General features: G+C 41.3%; 1 protein-coding gene across 1 annotated transcript in view; it reads right to left on the bottom strand.

Annotated features, from left to right (window-relative positions):
• Positions 1–23,057, bottom strand: part of PLA2G4A (phospholipase A2, group IVA (cytosolic, calcium-dependent)) — a 59,883-nt gene extending 36,826 nt beyond the window's left edge. Inside the window, exons 1-3 of the mRNA XM_009865002.1 lie at positions 23,025–23,057; positions 16,036–16,117; positions 3,464–3,612 (exon numbers count right to left, since the gene is read on the bottom strand). Coding sequence (XP_009863304.1) covers positions 3,464–3,612; positions 16,036–16,117; positions 23,025–23,057 — 264 coding nt within the window. The remainder of the gene's footprint in view (positions 1–3,463; positions 3,613–16,035; positions 16,118–23,024) is intronic.
• Positions 23,058–23,410: the final 353 nt, after the last annotated feature.

The following is a 23,410-nucleotide window of genomic DNA, read 5'->3' as shown; positions in this document are numbered from 1 at the left end:
AAAAATTACATGGAAAAGGAATAGGCCTAAAGCAATTCAGCCAATGCCCAGTGCCAAGAGACATGTTCTTTTAAAACAGGATAAGCTCTTGCACAGTGTAGATGACACCTTCACAGCCTTCAACTGCACGAGTGTGACAGTATTATTTACAAAGAGCCTTTTATCTGAGTGCCTTTCATCATTAAATCTTACCATCTTTCTAAGCAGACATAACTTCAAATATACACATATAATATACGATTACTTCAAATTTCCAGTCAGTTAAGCTACTCCATGGCAAAACTTCCATAGCTTCACATGTGATACACCAAAAACCGTACAGCAACTTTTCAGCAAAGGTAGAATCCATACATCGTAGCCTTGTATCTGCAGACCAAGATCTTTAAGAGCAACGATTTGACAAAATGTGCAGCATTCCCTCTTACAAAAAGCTCTCCCCCGTATCCAGTCAGATCTTCAAGTCTCTTCTCATATTCTCCATGTCAGAGCATATACCTTTTCAAAATGTGGTACCACCCAAAGATGTACGTGGATATCACAGAACACTGTTCAACGCATTTTGTTCCAACCCACGCGGGTCTACATCTACCAGTCTTTCTTCTGAGCCACAGTCTTCCAAGTTCTTAAGTCAGATACTCAGACAGAATTATCAATTACCACTTATATGGTTTCTATTAAATGAGTTCTCCAAATGCATTTGGCTTACGATTTTTTTTCCACTTTGTGGAATTGTATCTTTTAAAATAGCGTATGTTTGCAGCTTGGACCACATCTTTTGCATAAAGCAAATGGAATCAAGATACAATCTCTTGAATAAGTAGTTGCTACATCTGGGTTCAGCCTCTTCTCAGCTATAAAGAATCTTCTTAATCCTGTGCTACAAGCAACCCTTTGAAAGGATGAACTGTATTTCAGGACAGAACTCATTTTAATGGCATCTACATTCTTTTGTTTCCTGCAGAACTTCAGGCTCCTTGCTGTAATCTCCAAGGGCTGTCTTTTAAAACCAGTTGCAACAATAAAAACTTCTTAAAGGGATTGTTGAGAGCTTCTTACATGTCAGAGCGAAAATTGCGCTTGGGATAGAGCTAAAGACTTAGATTAAAATAATCCTAGGAGTTGAGAGGATTGTGGAGTCTATGTGAGCTTGGGAATTCACAAAGAGGTCTTGGGTGGGGAGGTGATTTCACACATTTGAATTCTGACACAGCACTCCACGCAGAATCCAAAGGCTCTGCCAGGCACCGTCTATGTGTGCAACATCAGCAGAACATAAACACCAGTTTTAACCTAAAGACTATTCCTTTCACACTGAAGAGAATGTTTACTATGAGTAACACATACACGTGTGCACATATACACACACATATCAACTACATCCACAATTAATCATTATTGCATACTATGCCAGCTCTCTGCAGGCAATTTCAATGGAATTTTATAGAAATTGTCTCAGAAATCAGCAACAGCCTTTAGTTATTGTAAAGATACATTTCCAAATTCTACTTATAATGAGTCTTGGCATGTTGTTACAGGCAACAGAGAAAAACCCCTTAAAACCACCTTACAAAATGTTCATCCCATCCGCCCCTGATGGCAGGGTAAGGCAAGAAACCCATAAAAAAAAATGCTAGACAAATTGCAAAAGATGTTTAACTGGGTTCTCACCCTGCTGGGAAAGGAGCTAGACACGTTGTTAATACAGAAGGAGCAAATGACTCAGGTCTTCATATGGTCAAAATTATGCGAGATCATGTAACAGCAAGAAATTAATGACTTGCCAGCATCCCAGCCTCTTCACATCAGCATGTGTAAAGACACAGGGTATCGGAGGTGGTACTGCTCCCAATAAGGCAGCAAGTAAGCCACTGGCCACTGTTGTTTGTGACTTTAGTAATTTATCCTTTAAAAATCCTACTCCACAAAGTCACAGATACCTAGGGAAGCTGCCTAAGTGTAACCACAAGCAGAATCTGACCCTGTCTTGATGCAATGCCAGAAAAAACCAAGACTATATTAACTATTATTCGCCATTCCTCAGTTCTGCTTATCTTTTGAAGTTCACAAGAGCTCCTGTAGATCACATCCATCATTTAGTCAGCTGTGGCTCCTACAGATCTTCCAAAAAAGCACAGGGCCTGCAAAGAGACAGGGAAAACTCTCTGCCCCAAGACCACTGTTAGAATCCACAAAGGCTTTATTAAGACAAAATTGAAACAACTTTCAGTTCCCATACTGCAATAAAGCCAGGCTGATGAACCCAAGTTCTCTTCTTCCTACTTCCACAAATGCTTTGTCACAAGGAAGATAGAATTGTTCCATTCCTCTTTCTAACTCTCAATTTCTATTTGTCTGACTTATTAGAAAGCAAGAACTCAGAGCTAAGAACTTTTCTCAAGTTTCCTGAGGCTAGCTTGCACATCTACAGCCAAACCATTCAGTGAGAATCATTCAGGTGACTGTTGTACCTGAGCAGATGGTGGAAGCTGCTTTTAGTCATCTGCTTTCTGCAAAGCTGTAAAGAAGTTACGGTGAATTCCCTAGTACTTTTGGCTCTTGCGCAGGATGTATGTGAGAGTTCTTCCCACTCCATTGATCTCATCATGAGATTCTCCCCAAAGCATAGAACCCATCCTCTCCCCAGGAACACAGGGAGCCTTGGAGGCAGCACAACTCAATTTTCAGACCTTGAATAGTTTAACCTCTGGAGATTATGGTTAGTAACTCAATGAAAAGCTTCACAGCCTTTAGCTTCTGTCCCAGTTGGCCAATTTAGACTGAAACTCCCTTAGCTTGGGTCAGAAGACTTCATGTGTTAGGGCCCTCCTCCTACAAAGAACCAAACTAACAAAGGACTACAGATAACCTGAAATGCTTGCCACGCCTACTTACAAAATAGTTGCATTTAACATCCACCTTTTGTAAACAACTAAGAAAGGCTTAACATACTGAGACTTAATGGTGGCTCAGTCAACAAACCTGCGCATGGAATAAGAGTACCCAGAACATCACCATGTAGGCTACTGAGCCCTTGGCTCCAGGCACAGAGAACCATGCTTCTGCTTTCTGTCTCCTCAGGGAGAAGCAGGGAATGGGCAGAGACTTGACTTAACCCCCATCTCTTGCTGTCCACAATAGCTGAATCAGTGTAGGAAGCAGGGAGCGAACAATTTATGGCTGATGTGAAGAACAGAAAGCTACTAGCCCTCAGGAACAGTCCAGGAGACAACTCGGAGGCATATCATAGTGACTCTCAAAGCTATTCCTTGAATAATACAATTTATACAATACCTCTTGCTCAGCATTGTGCTTAAAGGCAAACAGCATCCCTTAATGGTTTTTTAAAAAAACCAGTAACCTTGAGACAGCAGATGCCATACACGTACACACCACTGTTGTTTTAAACTTCCAGACATTGTACAAACTTGCACTTTCGCAGATGCAGCTCTGTCAGGTGATTTACCTCAAGAACATTCTCTTGGTTGGGATCCAAAATGAACTCAAAGGTCTCGTTCCATACGGGATTCACATCGTTATTGAAATGCTTCGTTCTCTTTCTGCAGTCAGGGGCAGATGGGATGAACAGCTCCACGTAGGGATCTGGAGTGTCAACTGCAGAGCACAATAGATGTCCAAGTCATGTAAAACTCAGGTTTGGGTTGTAATAACCAACAGTTACGCAAAATCACAGATCGCCTCACAGTCCATGACAGCAAAATATTCAACTACTTAAATTACACAAATATAACAAAAGGAATGATACAATGATACTAACAATCTTCCAAAAAGAAACAGACACGATGCTTTTAAGAGGGGAGGAGAAAAGCCTTGAACAAACAGGACGGTACTAGAACTGATTCAAGTGCATCGGAATTTTGTATACTTCTACCAGTGGTAATTATTTTTAAAAGCTTTTACCCCTTCTTCTCTTTCTAGCCTTTAATTGCTTTGGCTTGTGTTACAGAGGTAAGTAGTCCACAAAAAACAGCTTTCACTTAATGAAAACAAACAGCTTGGTACTGTTTGGGATCCTCTTTCACCCCTGCTGGTTTGGCAGTCATAAAGGAGATCAGTCAGGCCACTTACGTACTGTCAAGCACTGCGCAAGGAGAGCTATTCACATCTGGAGCCACTGCAATCACTTTGCAGAGGTCACCACAGAACCAAGGTCTTATTTGCACAGTATATTTGAATAATAACTGCGCAGAACCCAAACTCAAAATAGAGAAACATGCCCGAACTATAGCTATTCAGAATTATGAGTGGGAGAAAAATACACCTTGGCAAAGCTCATCGCTGGTGTCTACCAATAACCATTCCTGAGAGCAAAGGATGCATCGTTGGCAGCCTTAAAAATCCCACCTTTCCAACCGGCTAAAGCATATAATGCTTTTCTGTCCTAGAGATGTTCCTTTTTCTTGAACTGGGCCACTGCCAATGTAGATCTTTCCAAACGTCTCTAAAACATTGTTCAGAGGCTTCACAGGAGAGCAACAGGAAGTTATTTCTGTGAGTTTGGTGATCACAAAAAGCCACCTGCTCTGCTGTAGTAAAATACGCACATCTTTCCAGCATCCTCTCTTCAAACAAGACAATCCTTTCCTTAAAGGTCTCTTTTTGAAAGAGCTTAAAACCCACGACTCAGTAAAACAGGACAGAACATTTTCCCCTGTACACACTTTAAGTCTAAAGATCCTTTTTTTCAGCAAAGCCAAATGTTTTTAGGGACTCTTGATTTTCAATAATTTCTGAGGCCCAGAACCATATGGTCATTTCAGCTGGGAGAAGGAAGAAAAGAGCAAAGCAAGAAAGTTTGGTACTTTCAAGTGGAAATCAGTCTTGGGGGAGGGGGGGCGGACACGGGACTACAACCAAATAAAGGCTTTTTGAAACCACATAGGAGGTTCTGTGTAGGTGCACCAAGACAAAATGGAATCCAAACTCTTTAAAAGGAGACCTCCTCAACTCAGGCTCCTTCATTTAGATTTTTATATGCAAATAGACTTTGTAATTCACAGATTTCAGTGGGTGGGAATTTCCTTGGACTGCTACAACACTCACCAGAACTTCTTAGGGAGTTCATTGCTGTGCTCCACACCCAAAGGGCTTAGCTAATTGCAAGCATTTGGCAGGTCACACTACTATCCGTTTAATTAACGAGCAGCTATTTAAAGCTGGCAATCAGTATGGAAAGCCTTTAAATAGCAATCTTGATTAGCTCCTAAGAATTTCTGTCTGATCTTGTCTCTTATTTAAAGCCAGGGGAGCACAGGGATCAACCCTCATGTGGTTTTTAAATCTGTTTTCTCACTGGTAGATCTAACTAATTGCTAACTTCTAGTGAATGCATTACTTTAATTACTGCACAAAATTGTGCCAGGAAGAAGGCAGCAAGGCCCCTTGAAACTAAACAGCAAAACATCTACCAAAATCAGAAGCAACAAGACCTCATCTGTTAAGTCTGGACGCTGAGCACTACTCTGGCAGTAAACACCACAGACTTGCTCTGCCAGGAGACTGAACTTGACTACAAAAATTTGGTTTCTAACCAAAGAGTGTTCTGGGCAAAACATCACTTTCCTCCCCAATCAACTTATTTTTTTTTTTATGCAATCAGCCCTAACTATAAGTTACAAAAAACTCTGATTATTTTTTTTTCTTTTACAACACAAAGAGCAAACGAGCAAATGATTTCTTCTGTGTTCAAAACTCTGAAGCATGTGGAAACGCCACGCTGCTGCATGGCTGGCATACAGATGCCATTACTAACTTCCGATCTGAGAGATTCCAAGTAAGTGTTGAAACAAAAACTAAATCCAAGGCATGGAACAACTAAACTTAGAAAATCTAGTCTTCATAACTTGGTGCTGCCAAGCCACCCTCTCACTCCTTTCCTCTATTATCTTTTCTAACCCGAGGCAAGGAGTTAAGTATCTGTCCTTTCATGTTCAGAAGTTTATTTTTTGCTACTTCCAATTAAGAAAACGAAATTCTATCCTTTTATAACTTCCTTCTTCAAATGAAGAGGAAAAATACTGGAAGACTGCATGCTCTGATTAAGATATTGCTGTAAGCTATACTATATTAATCAAAACCTTACTCCTTATTATTGGTCGGGGACCAAAAATGAGCTACCAGCAATCTGCCAAGTAACACAGAAGTATTCACTAATGTATTTCAAAACATTAAAGTTATCAAACACAGAAAACAGAGCTCATATCCTTTTGCCCTGATGTGTTTATTCCTATGTGTGTTTTTGCTAGTTGATTTGCTACAAAAACCACTAGTCTGAAAACATAAGTGAAAAGTAGCTTGCTCACTGCCTTTATCTACATTTCAATTTTAAAAGGGAGCATCTCTATGAAATGACTTATGGGGCAAAAGCTGATGTGTGGAATTGCTCTTTTATTTTACCCGCCTACTTGAAACACCAACCACACGCTTGTCAAAAGAAGTGACGCGTAAGAATTTGTACTTCCTCCTCAGGACACTTCAGAAGAAAACCAACAGGCTCAGGGCTGTTTTTTACACAAGCCTTCGCACCCGACTCCTCCATAATTTACAGGCTAACTATCTGCTGTGCATCTCAGCATCTTAACATAGGGAAAGCTTAGAAGTTTTGTAAGTAGAAAACTTGGGATTTTTGCAAAGGGACTCACACACCACCCTAAGAGAGTGACTGGTAGAATTTCATCTCCCTCTCATCCTGGCACTCTTAGCCAAATAGAGCAAGTGCCTCACCATCTGCGTGCAACCACAACGACATACTTCTCCCAGCATCAAAGAGCTTCGTACGTAACGGCATAGCTAATGCTCTGGACACAGGGACTGGATTCCATTAGTATTTCTCAGTGAAAAATTAATATGATCTGGCAATTAAGTGAAAGTGTACCTAAAACCACACCCTGACACCAAAAAAAAAAAAAGTTTCGGCATTGATGTCAATGAAACTAACACAGGGTGCTGCAATTAGCAGCCTATAAGTAGATAAATTACAAAGGTAATTAAAAAAAAAATGTCCATAATAGCCCTTTTGTGCTATTTGCAGCTTCTAACACATCTCCATGGACCAAAGACAGCTATCCAGTAACAAAAGTAGAGTTGGCATTTCAATTGTTATTTTTAAACACACTGACTTAAAGAAATGGCTGAGAGGTAGGAAGTAATAAATTAAGCAAGGAAAAATAATTGAATTATCTCCTGCTAAGTAATTGCTGTAGAATTCTACCTCTGAATTACGTTGTGAATCATCAAGTGAAACGCACAATGGACAGTAATTAAGATCAACAATTTTCGCATTAAAAACAAGAAATGCTTTAAGTAATTTGCCTGTTAAAGAAACCTGTAGTTTTCTATAGCGACTGGAAACCATCTCATCTTACGTTACTAATGTGGCGAGATGACTGTCACGAGGCCCTCGCATTAATATAATTAATATCTCAGACATGTAATTTATGTTTCAGTCATTCCAGTTTCAACTACTTCAATAGCATAACAGGCACAAACTACAGAAAGCCTGCTGAAATAGAAAATATCAAGCATGAAGCCACTGTGAACAAAAGCTGAAAAAAACGCAGTTCTTAAAAGTATTTCAAAATGGGGTTTGCTACAAGAAAACTCTGCACCATAAGAATGTCGTCTTTATTTTTTTTGACATAAGCATGTTGAACACTTGTAATCACAACAGATATTAAATAAAACCGTATTAACTTTAATTCACCTTCAACATTAACTGGGTGGACACTTATCAGTATTGATCACAGTAAAACCAGCACAGCACAAGCAACATGAATCTCTTCCTAGGCCAGAAATGTAGTTTCATTGTGCAATTAAAAATAACAAAATTCACTATTTAAATAAAAATTAAGTGGCTCACTGGCAAACATGCTTAACAGTGGCATGGAAATACACAATTTGGCCTCTCTGCCGCAGCCAGGTGAAAACATAATGAACTTTCAAATCATGTTTTTTTCCCAGTTTAACATGACTTTTTTTTAATTTTAAAAAAGGCCACAGGGAACCTAAACTATCCAGGAGTATACACAGAAGGTGCCAGCCAGTGGTCCCAAGGACAGGCAGCAAATAACCCATGGTTAAGGTACTACAGGGAATGCCAGGGCTTCAGAAGGGATTTTGCAAAGGGGGTGACATGGCACAGGATTTCAGGAGCTGAAGGTGACTATAAACGAAGTAAGGCAGCTCCCAAAGCAGGAACTACCCTATGAGAAACACTGTGATTGGGTAATATGTTTATTATGGATTGTGAGTGCCTTTTATTACCATGCTTTCCATCTTCAGCGTTACTTAAGGAAAGAAAAGTACTGAACCTGCAGCACACACGCTGCACTAACACACCCAGTTTACTACCACCACAAGTGGTTTTGCTGACCTAGCCTTGACAGAGAAAAACAAAACAAAACAAGTCAGGTGAACCCTTCAAACTGAACTTGCAGAAGTGCCAAAACAATATTCACTTCTCTTAATTTAGCTGTACAGTTCCCTTTGCAGACAGCAGTGAAAAAGTGACTAAAACACGAGCTTGCAACAGCCCATAGAAAAACCTGTTTTTTCTAGTAGTGTGTCAGAATCTAAGGGGTTTCAGAGTTTGGGGGTTTTTTAATTACTCAAAATGGTTAGTTCTTAATAGTTTCTTCAGTGCTGAACTTGTGCCAAAGGCACAAGCAGGAGAGAGGAGCAAGACTGCTGGCCCACACTAACACCAGATCTGGACAGCGATAATTTGGTCTAGAGTAGGTTTAGACAGATCATCACATTCCTGGCAAATTACTCAAAACCCACAATACAACTTTTATTCCAAATTTATGTTAGCTGATGGAGTATAGATTATTCGTAGTCTGCCATAAAGTCTGCTAATACAAATTTAAACTGGCAACATCTCCTAAATCCGCAGAACAAGTTTACACTGGATCCATGTTTGGTATCACGAGGCTTCAGAGGTTTTGGTCCTCTACCAGCAGCCCTAGAGCTTAATTTATTATATGGCTGAAGTGCAGCCTCCAGGCTTTTGGGTGAGAAGGTTCCTCCCTTGAGTTTTTAATTCAAACAATTGTCAGGAACATTTTAGAAAGCTGGCGCTGTCCTAACTGGGCAGAGCCGTAGCTGAGTACAGGCTCAGGTGAGCTATGGAACCATCACATCTTCATTAAGCCATCGGCGTCGCTACAGCCAGCAGTTACAGGAACCTCAAACATAAAGCAACACCTGTGAATTGTTTCAGCCCCAACCTCACTGCTCAGCTGTGCTATTACAAACTTTCCATTTACAGGATCAAAGCACAGATTATGCAGCACGCACGCATCAGTGTTAGCAGAACCTCAAAGGGAAAGGGGTGGCTGGGCACGAGACTTCATCCGCCCAACTGAGCACAGCACAACCTGGCACTAAGCAGACATTCCCCATACTGCAAGCGTCCTCTAACACTGTCAGCTGGATGATCTGAGAGAGCAGAGGTTTTAGCAACAGGTTTCACAAGTGTTCCTTTCTGCAGTGATGATGCTGATAAAGGTCGATTTTTTGGTTTCCTCCCTTTCAGAGCATGTTTAGTCAGAAATACATAAACGAACACATATATGTAAGACCTTTTCTTCAGTACAGACAGTTAGTATCCTGCAAATTGCAAGACAGTAACAGTAACTAGAGAATGCATTAAATCACAGCATTTAAAAAAAAAAAATCAAAACAAATTAAAAGTCTTCTCCATGCAGTAGATAGGAACCCCCAGAACTCCTTATCATGGGAGCTGTGGATGAGAAAACTTGTTCAGATTCAAGGGAAACTAGTGAAGTTTATGCAAGAGAAACTCAGTGAGGGCTACTAATTACATCAGAAGCACATCCAGCTCAGGAAGTCCCTTAGTGAAGACAGCTGAGTGCTCAGAGGGGAGCAGAGGAAAGTATCCCATGCTTACCCTGCTCCTCTTTTTCCCTTTGTATCTGACTGTGACTGATGTTCTTCCTGATTCTCCCTTAGGATCAGGCATTAGCCCAAGCCTAACACAGCTTCAAAGCCCTCTCTGGGAAAGAGGATGAGAGGGAAAATAAAAGAACGCAGGAAGAAATTAAATTATTACAGAGAAAAGAATGGAATAAAAGGCCCCAACACAGGGAGAGAAATGCTCAAACTACAGAAACAGGGGTGTCCACAACTCCATGACGACACACAGCCCATGCAACAGACACAGTTCCCAGGCACCATCGAGCTCCGCTCTCCTGGGGTGCAGTTGGTCACAGCGTGGCAAGGATCTCCCACAGAGACAAGGCAGTTCTTCAACTAGGAGATCATGTAAGATGGACCTTGGTCTAAGGCAGCAGGACTGCTCTGATGTGATCATTGTGGTGTAACAGGAAAGCCACCTTCTAGGATGAAGAGAAACCAATGTTTTACAGATATAGTCCCAGCCTCAGTAACTACATGGCAAATACTGAGGGACAGAATTTGGTTCTCTTTGAAAGGAGATTTTTGCAACAGGAAAGAGCAGCATTTTCTGGATCAGTTTCACCATGGAAGACAAGTCTGTTTCCAACACAAATTCCACCTCCCAGCACTACTTCTGGCTAATCCTACAAACAGCACATGCATCAAGGAATCCATGATCTAGTCCACAGTTGCCTCAATGTTAGGCTGAGATCCAAGGCAGATATGTCATGAGCAGTTTTTGCCAGTATTGTTTATTTTTGAAGATATACATCTTTCCAGGATACCCATTTCAGTACCAGCCTACAGCTCTAGGGCCAGAGTCAGCTGCTGCGGTTGGCAATGGAGCACAGACCACGACAAGACATGATCAACTGGCGCAAGGGCTGTCAGGAAGAGCCAAATCAAAAGGGGTTGCTGCAGGCCACAGAGCTTGGTCATCTCAGGATTCAGTTGCCCATTCAGGCCACCCTAGCACAGACTGGAGCACTATGGGTCCAAATGGAAATATTTTTACCTCCTTCCTGTGAGCTACTTCCAGCACTCCACCTGCGCTTTGCTGTCAGGCCTATAGTACATCCTACGGCTCCTGGCCACGTGAAGATCCGCAGGTAGAGCTTGAAGGACACTGAAGACTGGCCAACTCTGACCTACTTTTTCCAGGTTGTCAGGCTGGCAAAAGGGAGGAGTTTGGCTTGTTTTCCTCTTGAAGTTCCCTTGCAAAAACCAGGGCCTGTTTCAGGGCCTTGCAGGAAGAGTATTATCTGATGACATTTCAACAATTAAATCAAGTATACTGTAGCTAAGTCAAGGTGCAAGACCAGACAGCTGTGACACAGAGAACAGCTGGATTAGTCCCAAACAACCTACAGTAAAACAAAGAGCTGTGTGCCTGCTCTAATACAAGCAGGCAAACCTTCAATTCCTTTCCTTTCAGCAAGCTCAGGCTTAAATTGCACTTAAACTGCCTAAACTGCACTTAGACTACGCTGACTCCAGCTTTAGATAAGCTGGCTTCAACACCAAGAGCTACGTCTCACAGCAAACACAACCCCAGGGCAAAGGCCTATGAAGATTGAAACAATGACCAAAACCACACTGGGCATGACCTCCTCTTCCTGAAGCAGATCCTAAAGCCAGGCCCAGGCAGAGTGCCCCCCCCAATGCCACAGGTCCTCGTCTCCTTCAACAAGGAAGGACGTTGGCAACATCAATCCAGAAGAACAACACCTCCTCACCTTGCGGGGCATGTCTGTTGCTGGTTGCAGCAGGATGGACTAACCGGGGCAAGCGCCGCTTTCCACCTCCATGCTAGCAAGTTTTGCAACCAGCGTTGAGCTTTGTTGACTAGACCGCTCACAATACTTATTTATCTGAGTAGCCTGAAGTGGAAATGCACCCTTAATCCCAACTGGCTGGGTGCAAACTGGGATAGAAGCTGAGTACCAGTGCCACGAGCTACCCAAGCTTAAAGCGTTTTTAATTTTAAATAAAAGACTTTTTCCTTAAAATGCCCGAAATTATGCTGTTTATTATCATAGCATCACAAGTAGATGAAGCAAATGAAAGCTGCAAATTCAAAACAGGATTAAGCATGATTAGTGATCAATAAGAGTAGCATCATATAACCGGTTTCCTTTGTAGATGCCACCAATTGTTTTGAAAGCCAGCATGCTTAAAGAAAAATAGTTCTTTAAAGATACAAGACAAATTTTACAGTGCTTCCTTTGTGCCTCTTCTCCACCAAGCCCCTTGAAAATCCACAAAGGAAGAGATCCCATGGAGAAAAGCCACCACAATTTGCAAGCATTTCTCTTCCAGAATGCTGCCGTTTAGGACTCTGGTCTTGCTCTGCAAGTTCTTGCACTGTCATGGAAGGTAAGGCTCTATAGTATGGTGTGGTATTTAGAATAAATTCAAAATTAAACATCCATTCATATAAGAACTCATTTACTAGAGGCAAGGACTCTTCCAAAAGCTCCAGTCAGAGAAGTGATTTTACAATGTCTACTGACCCCATAACTAGCAGAAAGCAAAGCCGTTAGGATATTTTATCATCACCAAACCCACGCAGATCTTGAGATATTTCATCTTGTATTGAGTTTACATGACAGGCTTGAGGCAGCAGGGGGACAGAGGGGCCACAAGGGGTGCTTCTGTGAGAAGATACCAGAAGCTGCCCCCAAGTGAGACAAACAGAGCAGCTGCTAGCCAAGGTCAACCCACCACACATCTGTTGCAGTTGTTCATCTTCTAGACCTTCCAGCCTGTAAAAAAAACTTAGCCAGAAGAGTTGAGCTCAGCTATTGGAGCAGCAGTCACGAAAACAGAATTTAAATGCTTTGTAAAGGTAAAGTTGCATCTATTGGATGCTGACAGGACAGTATCTAGAGTGTGAGTCACCCTGAAAGGGATGCCATAAAAATTAAACCAAGCAAGATAAATAAAAGGAAGTACTCCCATACAAAGGCAGCAGTAAATGTGCATAGCTGAAACAAGAAGCGACCTCAGTGAACTCTGGAGTTTTGGGAGTCTCCCAAAACTTTTTCTTTCCCCCTTCCCAAACATACTGGGTCACACATCCTTACAGTAATTCTCATTTATCATCCTCACACACATTTACAGAAAGCCAAACTGGTGTAAGAAGACTAACTTCCCTCATTCATATGAAAAGCATTTACATGGAAAAATTCAATTATGCAATTATTGCCATTTTCTTTTATTTTGATGTGTTTTATCAGGGAGAAACAAAAGCAGCTACTTCAGCTTAGACAGTCAGATCCCAGTGTGACCCAGATTCAGATTTGATTGCTTGTTTTTGCCTGACCACTCTATGAAAATTTCAAAGCTTTCAGAGACAATGGGAAATTTCCGCCAAATAAAATAAAAACAGAAGGCTGGAAGCTATCCTAACTCCTCAGCTATCCTCAACCTTCTCTGTTGTTCCAGCCACTAAGATCAGCCAGGACACTAAAAATATGTCTTGAACCAGCAGTGCTGTTTGTGAACTGTTCACTCAAGAAAACACATTGCCTGTGGTGGGCATCTACTACCTAGTTTTACAGCTGACAACCATTTATGCTCTCCATCAGTGAAGAGCTCAAGAAATCTTGAAAAAACTTACTCACGAGACTGCACTTGAGGAGACAGAGGCGCAGATAACCATGCCAGAGAAGTCAGGCCATCCCTGTGCACCCGCAGCACTGGGGCACCACGCACACTGCACCTCTCATCTAAAACTCCCTGAGCAGAGGCAGATCTCAAACTCTTAGGATGGAAAAATGTCTTACAAACAGCAAAATTATAAACATTTCCACATATGTAATCACTTCAGAATTAGTCAGGTTGTCCACAGCTATTTCAGAAAGCCTGGGAAAGACTAATATATTAGGGTAAAAAGAAGAAAAGCGAAATGTTATATGAAATCTGTTATGCTCCCAAGGATGTAATTTCCCTGGACTTGTGCAAGGCGTTTGACACTGTCCCACATGACATCCTTGTCTCTAAAATGGAGAGACACGGATTTGACAGATGGACCACTCGGTGGATAAAGAACTGGGCTGGATGGTCGCAACAACCACCGAATAAATTAGGAGAAACCCACCAGAAGAGTCAATGGCATGGTAGTGTCCATCACAGGAGAGCAACATTCAGATGCCCACCTCAGCCAAGGCATCTCATGTTACATATCACAGCCACCCTCCCCAGGAGGGAATCCTATTCTCAGTTTAGGAAACTCAACATAAAAATTCAGAATATCTTCAAAAAGTTACAGCTCGACCAATTCAAATAAATACATATGTGTGTGTGTGTGTGTGTGTGTATATATATATATATACAGGCACACCCACACACGTATAAAAAAGCTGGCATGATCAACTATAAAGACCCTCCACTGCTCACAGCTTCATGGATCTTAAGTAATTAACATGGTTAATGATTTCATCACATAGCTTCTAGGCTCCAACACACCAAGCTTTGTATACACATGGAAAGTAAAAACATTTTTCATTTTCCCAACATAAAAACAGAAGCAATGATAGAGTGTTTGCTTCTCACTTTGGGGGGGTTTCCAGGACTCCAAGAATAAGCCCCAGGAACTCATCACTCATAGCTGCCTCAGACAGGAAACCAAGCAGGTTTCAGTGGCCCTTGAGCACAGTTCTGTCAGGTTTTATCAAAGTAAAATGTTCTTCCTGAGCAGTTTTTTAGTTTTCATGATTTGGCAAGAGTTTTATCTGGAAAATAATCCAATTATATTGATGGATAATATCTGGAATTTATACGACAGGATCATACTTGTCCTGAGAGGTGTGGGAGGAACTTTACCTTTTCCATACTTCCTTTAATATCGTATCATGGGGTCCCCATTTCAACTCCTCACAACTCTCACAACAGAAACCTCTGTGTCTGAGAACCTGTTTCTTTCTATCTAGCCCCATTTCTTACATACCCCAGCCCATCAGCCCCTTGTTCTACTCTTTACACCACTTTTCTCAGGGTTGTCATCTATAAAGATCATCTCAGAGGCCACCAGGGCAACACCCTACTACATCTTCTCCATATGTCCCTTCCCTTCATCCCATAGTAAATGCTAAACAGATTCCCAATTCCTCCTTCTCCTGCCAGGTCTCACATCATACTTGGGGCTTATAACATTCCCCTTCCAACTGTCCCTCCCTTACCCATCAAGTTTAATAGCAACAGTAGACAGCAATTATGAAAAATAACCTGTAAACCCACTGAAGCAAAGCTGTGTGTCAGAGCAGCTGCTATCCTTTGACCTGAAAGCAGATTCCAGGAACATGCTGGGAGAGAAACAATTAAATGTCAAACAAGCCTGATGAGGGAGCAGGAGCGAGGCACCACACTCATCCTCCCAGCCCCAGCCTACAAGTCTCGTACACAACACGGCAGGAGGTGCCAGGAAAAGGGAAAGACGACCTGACAGCAGAACAGTCATCATCAAGGAAGCAGGAATATTCTTTTTAAAGATTCGGTCAATGTATTATTCTCTCCATCCTCCCCCTCTTAAGACCAGCCAAGAGTTTTCATGGGTCATTCTTCTTAGTGGTTTCCTGCTCAGCTACTAAGTCAGAGGCTCAGAAGCCAAATAGAAAGGGGAAGAAGTGCTGCTGTCTTATATAGCTCTCCACCATGAGATCTGCTTATCTGCTTTGAAATTTTTCTAATATTTTTTTCTTATTATTGCACTGACTCAGCAGAGCTCTCTGCTTCTTTAAGTGTTCCCACCACCAAACCACAGCCTTCTGAAGGCAAAATTGCCAGTTTCACTCTACGCGGAACAGCACTTCCGACTGAGCCAAAAAACTAAGTGTAGGGGTTGCTTGCTTGTAGGCAAATTGTTTACAACTTGCTCAGCTTTGTTAGATCAATGGAAAGAAGGAGCGGCAGATTTGCTTTCCGAGTTACAAGTGCATGAGCAATGAAATAGGTACACTACTCTGGCTTTAACGACCGAGTAAAAAACCCATAAACCCACTAACAATCATTTAATGCATGACAAGCTCAATGTGTCATCTCTCCCCGCCTGTGGCAATAGTCTCCCAGAAGAACGAGACAAAATAGAGAAATACTCACGCATGTCACCAATCGCTCCTTTGGTGACATTTGTGGCCCTCCTCACTGTCACAGTGAATATGTGTGAGTACTGGTGTTCCACCTGGAAGTCACAAAGTTAGAGGTGATTAAACTTCAGAACCAAAAGCCACCTATCAAAAATAGGTTTCATTTTGTCAAAAAAACTAATAATTTTTGAGAGAGAGAGAGAGAGAGAGAGAGAGAAATCACCCCGTCAAAATGTAAGTGAAACTCATACTGGATAGAGCATCTTAAAGCTGAACTGCACCCTGTAGTTTTACTGAAAGGTCAGTATACCAGGGTTGCTTGATTTTCCTGCAGCCACACCTACTAATCTCAATGAATAACACTCCTCCTCTCTACAGAACTTGCTTTAAGGCATTTAGTCAGTCAGGTACAACTTGGTACGGTAAGAAAAAAAAAATAAAAAGGGGTTTATTTTACAGTGTGCTTGTCTTTGTAGTCACCTTCCTGCAGTGAAATGAATGGGTGAGATTTCAAAGCATGTGTTCTGGAAGAGATATATGCATACTGCACACACAAGACACGTAGTTAGTAATGCACGGAATATACCTTTTTAGTACACATCAATATTCAATGCACAAGAGTCCTTAAGACAATGGAGGGAAAGTGAAAAGCAAGCCGGTAAAACATTTCACATGCAAATTTCACACAGTTTTTGGAGCTTCCCTTTTCTTGCAAAGCCCAAGCACACAGCAGGAGTTGCCTTTTTAAAAGCAGGTCTGTCCTGAACAAATTGGGGAAGTAGAAGATACGTGAAATTAAGAAATAAAAGTTAAAACCTTAATGAAAATGGTCTGTAACTCACAACCATTGTCACTTTATCTTGCCGTAAGTTTGACCCACCTACTGAATACCACAAGGCAAACATGGGCCTTTACGGGGACCCAGCACAGATCTTGTAGCTAAGTTTTGAATTTGATGTACTGAAGCCAGGATCAAGTCTCATACAATCGCCTCGCAATGCTTGCAACCTAACATCGCTACCTTAAAGCCAGTCTTACAGTGCTCAAGCTGTCTGAGAACCCATAGCATCTGCACAGACTCATGAGCTGGAACAATAAGAGGGCACTGGCTCATCCTCCTAAAATAGGAATTTGGGCACCCGGAGGGGGCACCTCACTCCCGAGCTCTGCACACCCCTACAGAGACCATCAGGTCAAAGCTGCCTGGCTCTTACAGCTCGAGCCACCAAATCAAAGGCTCCTACAGGACCTCAGGTAGTCACCTCAGGATTCCACTTCTGAAATGGAAACAGTGATATTTCCTGTCTTTTCCTAACTACCCTTTAAGTTCATGAAATACATTAATATAAAAACTGCATGTCAGTCACTGGGACCAAAACAACTAAACAAATATTAGTGTTTTTACAATATATCTCAATCAGAAGGAAAAGGGAGAAGTACCAGAATCAGGAAATTAAACAAGTTTTTTTAAAGTGATAGACAATAGCCTTGATATGGGACAAACTTAGGTTGTGCCTGATGCTTTCTTGCCATGTTTTATCTGGGTACATTTTTTTGGGGAAAAAAAGCTTCTTAAAGATAAGCCAACAAACCATCCATGACTCAGTTTTCAACAGTGCACATGGCTGCATTTAAGCCATTGCTGCTTTGCCTGCCAGGCTTTACAAGAGCCTTCAGGAGGTTCCCACAGCTATTTCAGAACTGGTTGTTTCAGCCAAGCCTCATTATTTCACATCTACAACATGCTTACACCCAGAGACTAGAACCAAAGTGGATGCCTTTAATACACATTCAAAAACATGACAGTTTCTTACAGGTTATAGATAATTTTCTTTTAAAAAAAAAAAAAGAAAAAAGCCAAAAATCAATCTTTCTAGAAGACAGAAGTGGCTTGTGAACGGTTAAATAACAGGCAAATCAGGACACATTGAAAACAACTGAATGATACCAACACAAACTCCTCCACAAGTCTATCCTCTGGAGGTCTGAAAAGGCACAGCCACATCCCCACAGCAAAATATCTCCAAGAAAATGCCCGCAGTGATATCGAGGGTATGACTTCCCTGCAGACACTGGCTGACCCAGATGCTGAATTCTTGCATCTTTATTAAGGCTGCAATCACCCACACGTTGTGACGAGTGCTGGAGGCTCATTTCATGATAGTCTTCCCAGCAGTAAATTTCGATTCCGTACTTTCTCCTCTGTAAGCCGTAGGAGTTGTGTTCAAAGACGTTAGCAGGCTCGGGGAAAACCATGGCAACATAAACTACTACCTTACAAGTGATGTACTGAGACCGGCATTGCACAGCAAGTGGTTCATCAACTGCATTAAAAATTAAATCCAGGCTCTAATTGATTATCCCAGCCAGGACTGCTAAATCACCTCAAAAGTATCAAAATCAACAGAAAGGGTTCAGATGTAGTAATTCAAATTTGTGAACAGGCAACAGTTACTGAACATCCTGCCTCACGCCGACATGAAGCCGTACCAATGGTTTTGGTGACATGCATCACCTTTTGCAGCACAGCTTCCAAGAGCCGATGGGAAGGAGGCTGAGATTTCTTGCTGAACAATTTGTGCCTCTGTGACACAGTTAAAAAAAAATGTCTCAAGTTTTCCATCACAACAGGGTAAGCAGGGATTTTGGGGGGTATCAGGAAGAGCTGGTACTACTGCAAACACAGCCACAGGAAGTTACCCCAGCTCTATCATTTACTCTGCTTCAAGAATTTTTACGATCTCCAGAAAAGGACTCTTGCTGTCCCATTTTTACTTTGCTTCTTGAAAATGCTCAGAGCCATTTTATCAGTTTGTGCCACCTCCACACACAGGTCAGATCGCCAAAGCATTGGTTTTACAACACAGCACCAGCCTCGGAGTTTGTTCACACAAACTGATGTAGTTCCTTTGTCATATATAAGCTTATAATTAACAGAAACAGCTCAAAGTACAAATGCACCACCCTTCCCCTCACTCTTAGCTATTAAGAAAGCCTGTCCTCACCAGAGACCACAAATCAGAGATCCCTGAGCATTTAGCAACAAAGAGAAGGATGGAGTTAGAATTAAGTGACAAGCATGGGAGACAGGCACAGGCTGGATTCAGCTCTCAGCTGCTACGTGGAACTTGTGTGCAATTCTGGTACCCCAGAGTCGTGGCTGTAAAACAGAGAGACTACAAGACATGTGTAACCCTCGTGCATCTCTTAGGTGTATGAGTTTGATGTGTACGACTAATTAAAACGCGTACCACAGAAACAAGGCCAAAGCACTGCCTATCAGCGTGTTCTCAGGACAGTAACACAGAGACTTTCTAGCACAAGTCATAGAATCACACTGTGTTGGGTTGGAAGCGACCTTTAAAGGTCATCTAGTCCAACCCCCTGCAGTGAGCAGGGACATCTTTAACTACATCAGGTTGCTCAGAGCCCCATCAAGCCTGACCTTGAACGCATCCAGGGATGGAACCTTCATGCTCTCTCTGGGCAACCCGCACCAGTGTCCATCATGGTTTCGCTAATGCTATCATGAGAACTGCCTTTTTTTTTTTTTTTTTAAAATTGACTTAAGCAGCAAACCCAGTCACTCCAGCTGTACTACAGCCAAGAAAGTTCAGTCCAGTTTAAGATATGGTATCCTTTGAAATGAATGCGAGTAATACAAAGGTCTGGAACAGGAGAAAAACATTATCTTCTTTCCCCATGCCTTACCCAAAATAACATACTTAGGCTTATAATTACAGTTATTAATATCTGGCCACAATCTCACACTTGGAAGAAATTTGTAACTGCTAAAATAAACAAGCTCCCTCCTCATAAAAAAATAAAAAAATAAATAAAATACAGAAATACATGGGAACTCAAAAGTCAAGACATTTATTATCCTAAAATAAATGTTTTTCATGCAACTTAAATGCAATCAGAAATTAAGGCAATTTTCCACTTAGGATCCAGTTTCTAAGGGTATTAAAAGGCCTAGATGTCCACATTAACAGCTAGCACAACTTTCAGAAGTACTTTTTGGTTAGTTTTTCAGAATGAGTTCTAAAGAAGTTAGATACCTCCTGAAAACACCACAAGAAATTCAATGACTCTGAATACCTTTTATAAATCCAGCCCTTGCAGGTTTAGATGACAAAGCTGCATTTTCTGAAGTGACTTATGTTCATCTTATGTCTTGATAAAAATCTGTACATTGCCAACTCCTCAATTACTCGTGAAAAACAGACTATGATGATATATAAATCACTTAAACGTTGCAACACTGAGTGGAGCAACTTCTGCATACCTTTAAAATCTAAGCCAGGTTAAAAAAAAAAATCCAGAACATCACAATTAACTCAAAAAACCCCTAAATCCTAACATCCAAATTGATCTAGCTTTACATATACATTTCATTTCACTTCCTTTCTCTACAGATTTAGAGAAGAAAGGAGAAGAAAAAGTAATCAGTATGCCCTCCCAGAACATGAGTTTTCCAAATTACAAAAACTCCTATGGATTGTATTCACTCTCTACTGGTTCGATCCCCAAGGTTTTCCACGTGTCCTGCAGATGTGATTCAGTGCCTCTTGTTTTCACACCACAGCTCTCCATCTCTTCTATCTCCTCCTCCCTCCTTTGCTCCTCTCCCACCTTTGACTGTTTTTTACCTTCCTAATTATCTAGTTTCCTCTATTTTACGTATCGCTGCATTTTTATTTCCCACTACAGGATGGGGAAGCAGAACAACACATTAAGATTCCCTGCAACACCATCAGGTCTTACCCACCAACTTTCTGCATTTACTGACAAAACGAGGGATTTGCATGCATTGAACATAATATTTTCATATCTCAGAATACCGAGTCACAAAGCGTAACTCAAGCAGGAGACACACACGCACGCGAAAGACCAATCAGGAAGCTCTGGTACAGACAGATTGCATAATAAGTACTTATTGCATTTACTTCCTTAATATTAAGGACACTTGAGCTGACAGTCATGCCGGCCAAATGAAAATGTTTCCCTGTTTTCTTAGGCAACAGATTTTGATAAAGTCCATGCTCTTCTTTCGCAAGGTATTATAATAAGGCAAATATCTGTGTGCACACACACAAATTTCATCTTGAAGTGATTTTTCCCAGAGGTATAATATTTATCCCCCTCATCAATGTAACTGAAGATGCATTATGCATCACAATTCTTTACTTTCTGAATGTGAATGCTTTATTTTATTCCTCCAAGTCCCTCATTAAAAAAAAAGTATAATAAAAAGACTGGAAAACATGTAATAGTTAACAGGACTTCTGGAAAACATAGACTTCTTTTGATTCTTTTCATACCAAATGTCACCAAAAATTCAACAATTTTGCACTGACATGAGCCTGTTGCCCTTGACTGTTGGAAATTTTAGTAAAATCTTTCCTGTGATTTCAGTTTTCAAATTGGTAAACCTCAGAGACTTCTATTCACTTTCAAGCAATTATAGGATCAGCTTTCGTATTAACAGCGTTCCTTCCTGCATTAGCAACATTTCTACAGCAGCACCTCAGCATTGCCAGAGGACTGTAACTACATACAATTGTCATTATGGTGTATACAGCAGAGTCAAAAAAGATCTTTTATGTGAACAATTCAACAAGATCTAACCAGTTCAGAGACCTCTCCCATAAAGGTAGAGATGGGCTCAAACATTCCATCCAGGAGAGGGCACTGCTGTAGAAAGCAGGAAGCTGGTGTGTTGTTTTAACACTGTTAAATACAGACATCAACGTCAAATTTGTCTTTACAGAAGCGTTTGCAGAACTACAGAGCAAGTAAAACACAAGTTTGACATCTTCTGGCTGCAAACTCATGTAAAGGATGTGACTGCGAGGGGTAGAAACCACATAATTGATAAGAGATCATCTGAAGGAAGCATACACTGTATTTTCAGCAACGTAAGACTTCAACATTATGACAAGCATACAGTAACTATCTTTGAGTACCTATCACTTCTCCTGCCATGAGATTCTGGGACTGTTACGAAAAGCGCTTGATGATAACACACTCAGCTTGTTTCAAGATTTCAGTTTGAGCAGCAATTGCGATTCCAGTGTTTGCTTTGGAAAGGAGAGTCCCCTAAGTGAATACTACAGCTAAAAGCTAGCGTTTAACAAGCTGCCGGACTGCTCCACCGGCTGGATATGCAAAGGGCAGTTTCGCTCCCCTTTCCCTTCTGTCCTCATCCCTCTCTCTCTGCTTACACAGGCTGCACTCAGTGTGGCAGCATCCTTCCCCTCGGCCCGCTCTGACAGCGGAGAACTAATCTCTGGCACCAAACCACTTTTCTGACTGACTATTCAACAAGGTCCATTTGCTCGCACGTGAGGGAGAGCTGGTACAAGGGAAGCAGCAGAAACACTGGAATAAAGCAGGAAGGAGGGAACAGGAGCTCCTGGAAGCAGTGTGCTGGTGAGCACCACAGATCATTTCGCTGATACCTAGAGCATGCAAGGCTACGTTCTGAAGACTCTCTTTGAAACAACATCATTGATACACACCAGTTTAAGATCTAAATATCCAGAAGTGATCTTATCCCTCTGTCTATATCGATGAAAAGGGAAGAGAATTATTCAGTAAACAGAATTGCACAGAAGAAACTGTGGTGTAACGGGAAAGTCAGACACATGGTATTACTATGTAAATTACAGTTCACTTTGACAACAGATGTGTGGAAAAACTTGCATGAAACAGTCAACTACAGGCACTGTGATGAAACACTATGAACAGGCAAGTCTTTTAGACTGATACCCTACGACACCATGCACCTGGGGTTTGTTAGAAGCTCGCTTTCAAAACCTTCCAAATTTCATTCAAACAAACTGCTGAAGTGTGCTCTAAGCACACCTACCATTGCTTTAAGGAATTAATGACAACTCTAATGCCGTGTGCTTATTTAGAATAACTTCTGTTAGGGTACATCATACGAGACCATATACTATACAAGACCATATACATAGAGGATTGAAACCTACTTACCACAATGTGTTGATATGGATCTATGACAGACATTTTCTCATTAATTTTTATTCAAGACAACTGTGAAATGTCAATTTAATTCTACACAGAAGAGGCTTCTCAGTTTTTCAAAGTTGAGATCCTTTAACTATTAAATAAAGAAAGAAGCACAATTAGAATTCTTATGTTCCTCTTAAGCCGTATTTTGTACCACAGCAAATTAGTTCCTTCACTTCAGGAAGGTTCCCACAATTCATCTGTTTACCAAGAAATCAATTTCATATAAGCTATGGAGATACAGATATTTAATTACCTGAACTAGAGAAATTTCTTGTGCTTTTTTCTTCTACCTCAGAGTCAAAGCACAAACCAAGCAGCTTGAATTCCAGTCATCCAAGTGTGTCTAG

Source organism: Apaloderma vittatum, unplaced genomic scaffold, assembly GCF_000703405.1.
Source record: "Apaloderma vittatum isolate BGI_N311 unplaced genomic scaffold, ASM70340v1 scaffold14792, whole genome shotgun sequence".
Lineage (NCBI taxonomy): Eukaryota > Metazoa > Chordata > Aves > Trogoniformes > Trogonidae > Apaloderma > Apaloderma vittatum.
This window is presented reverse-complemented; position numbering and strand designations above follow the sequence as displayed.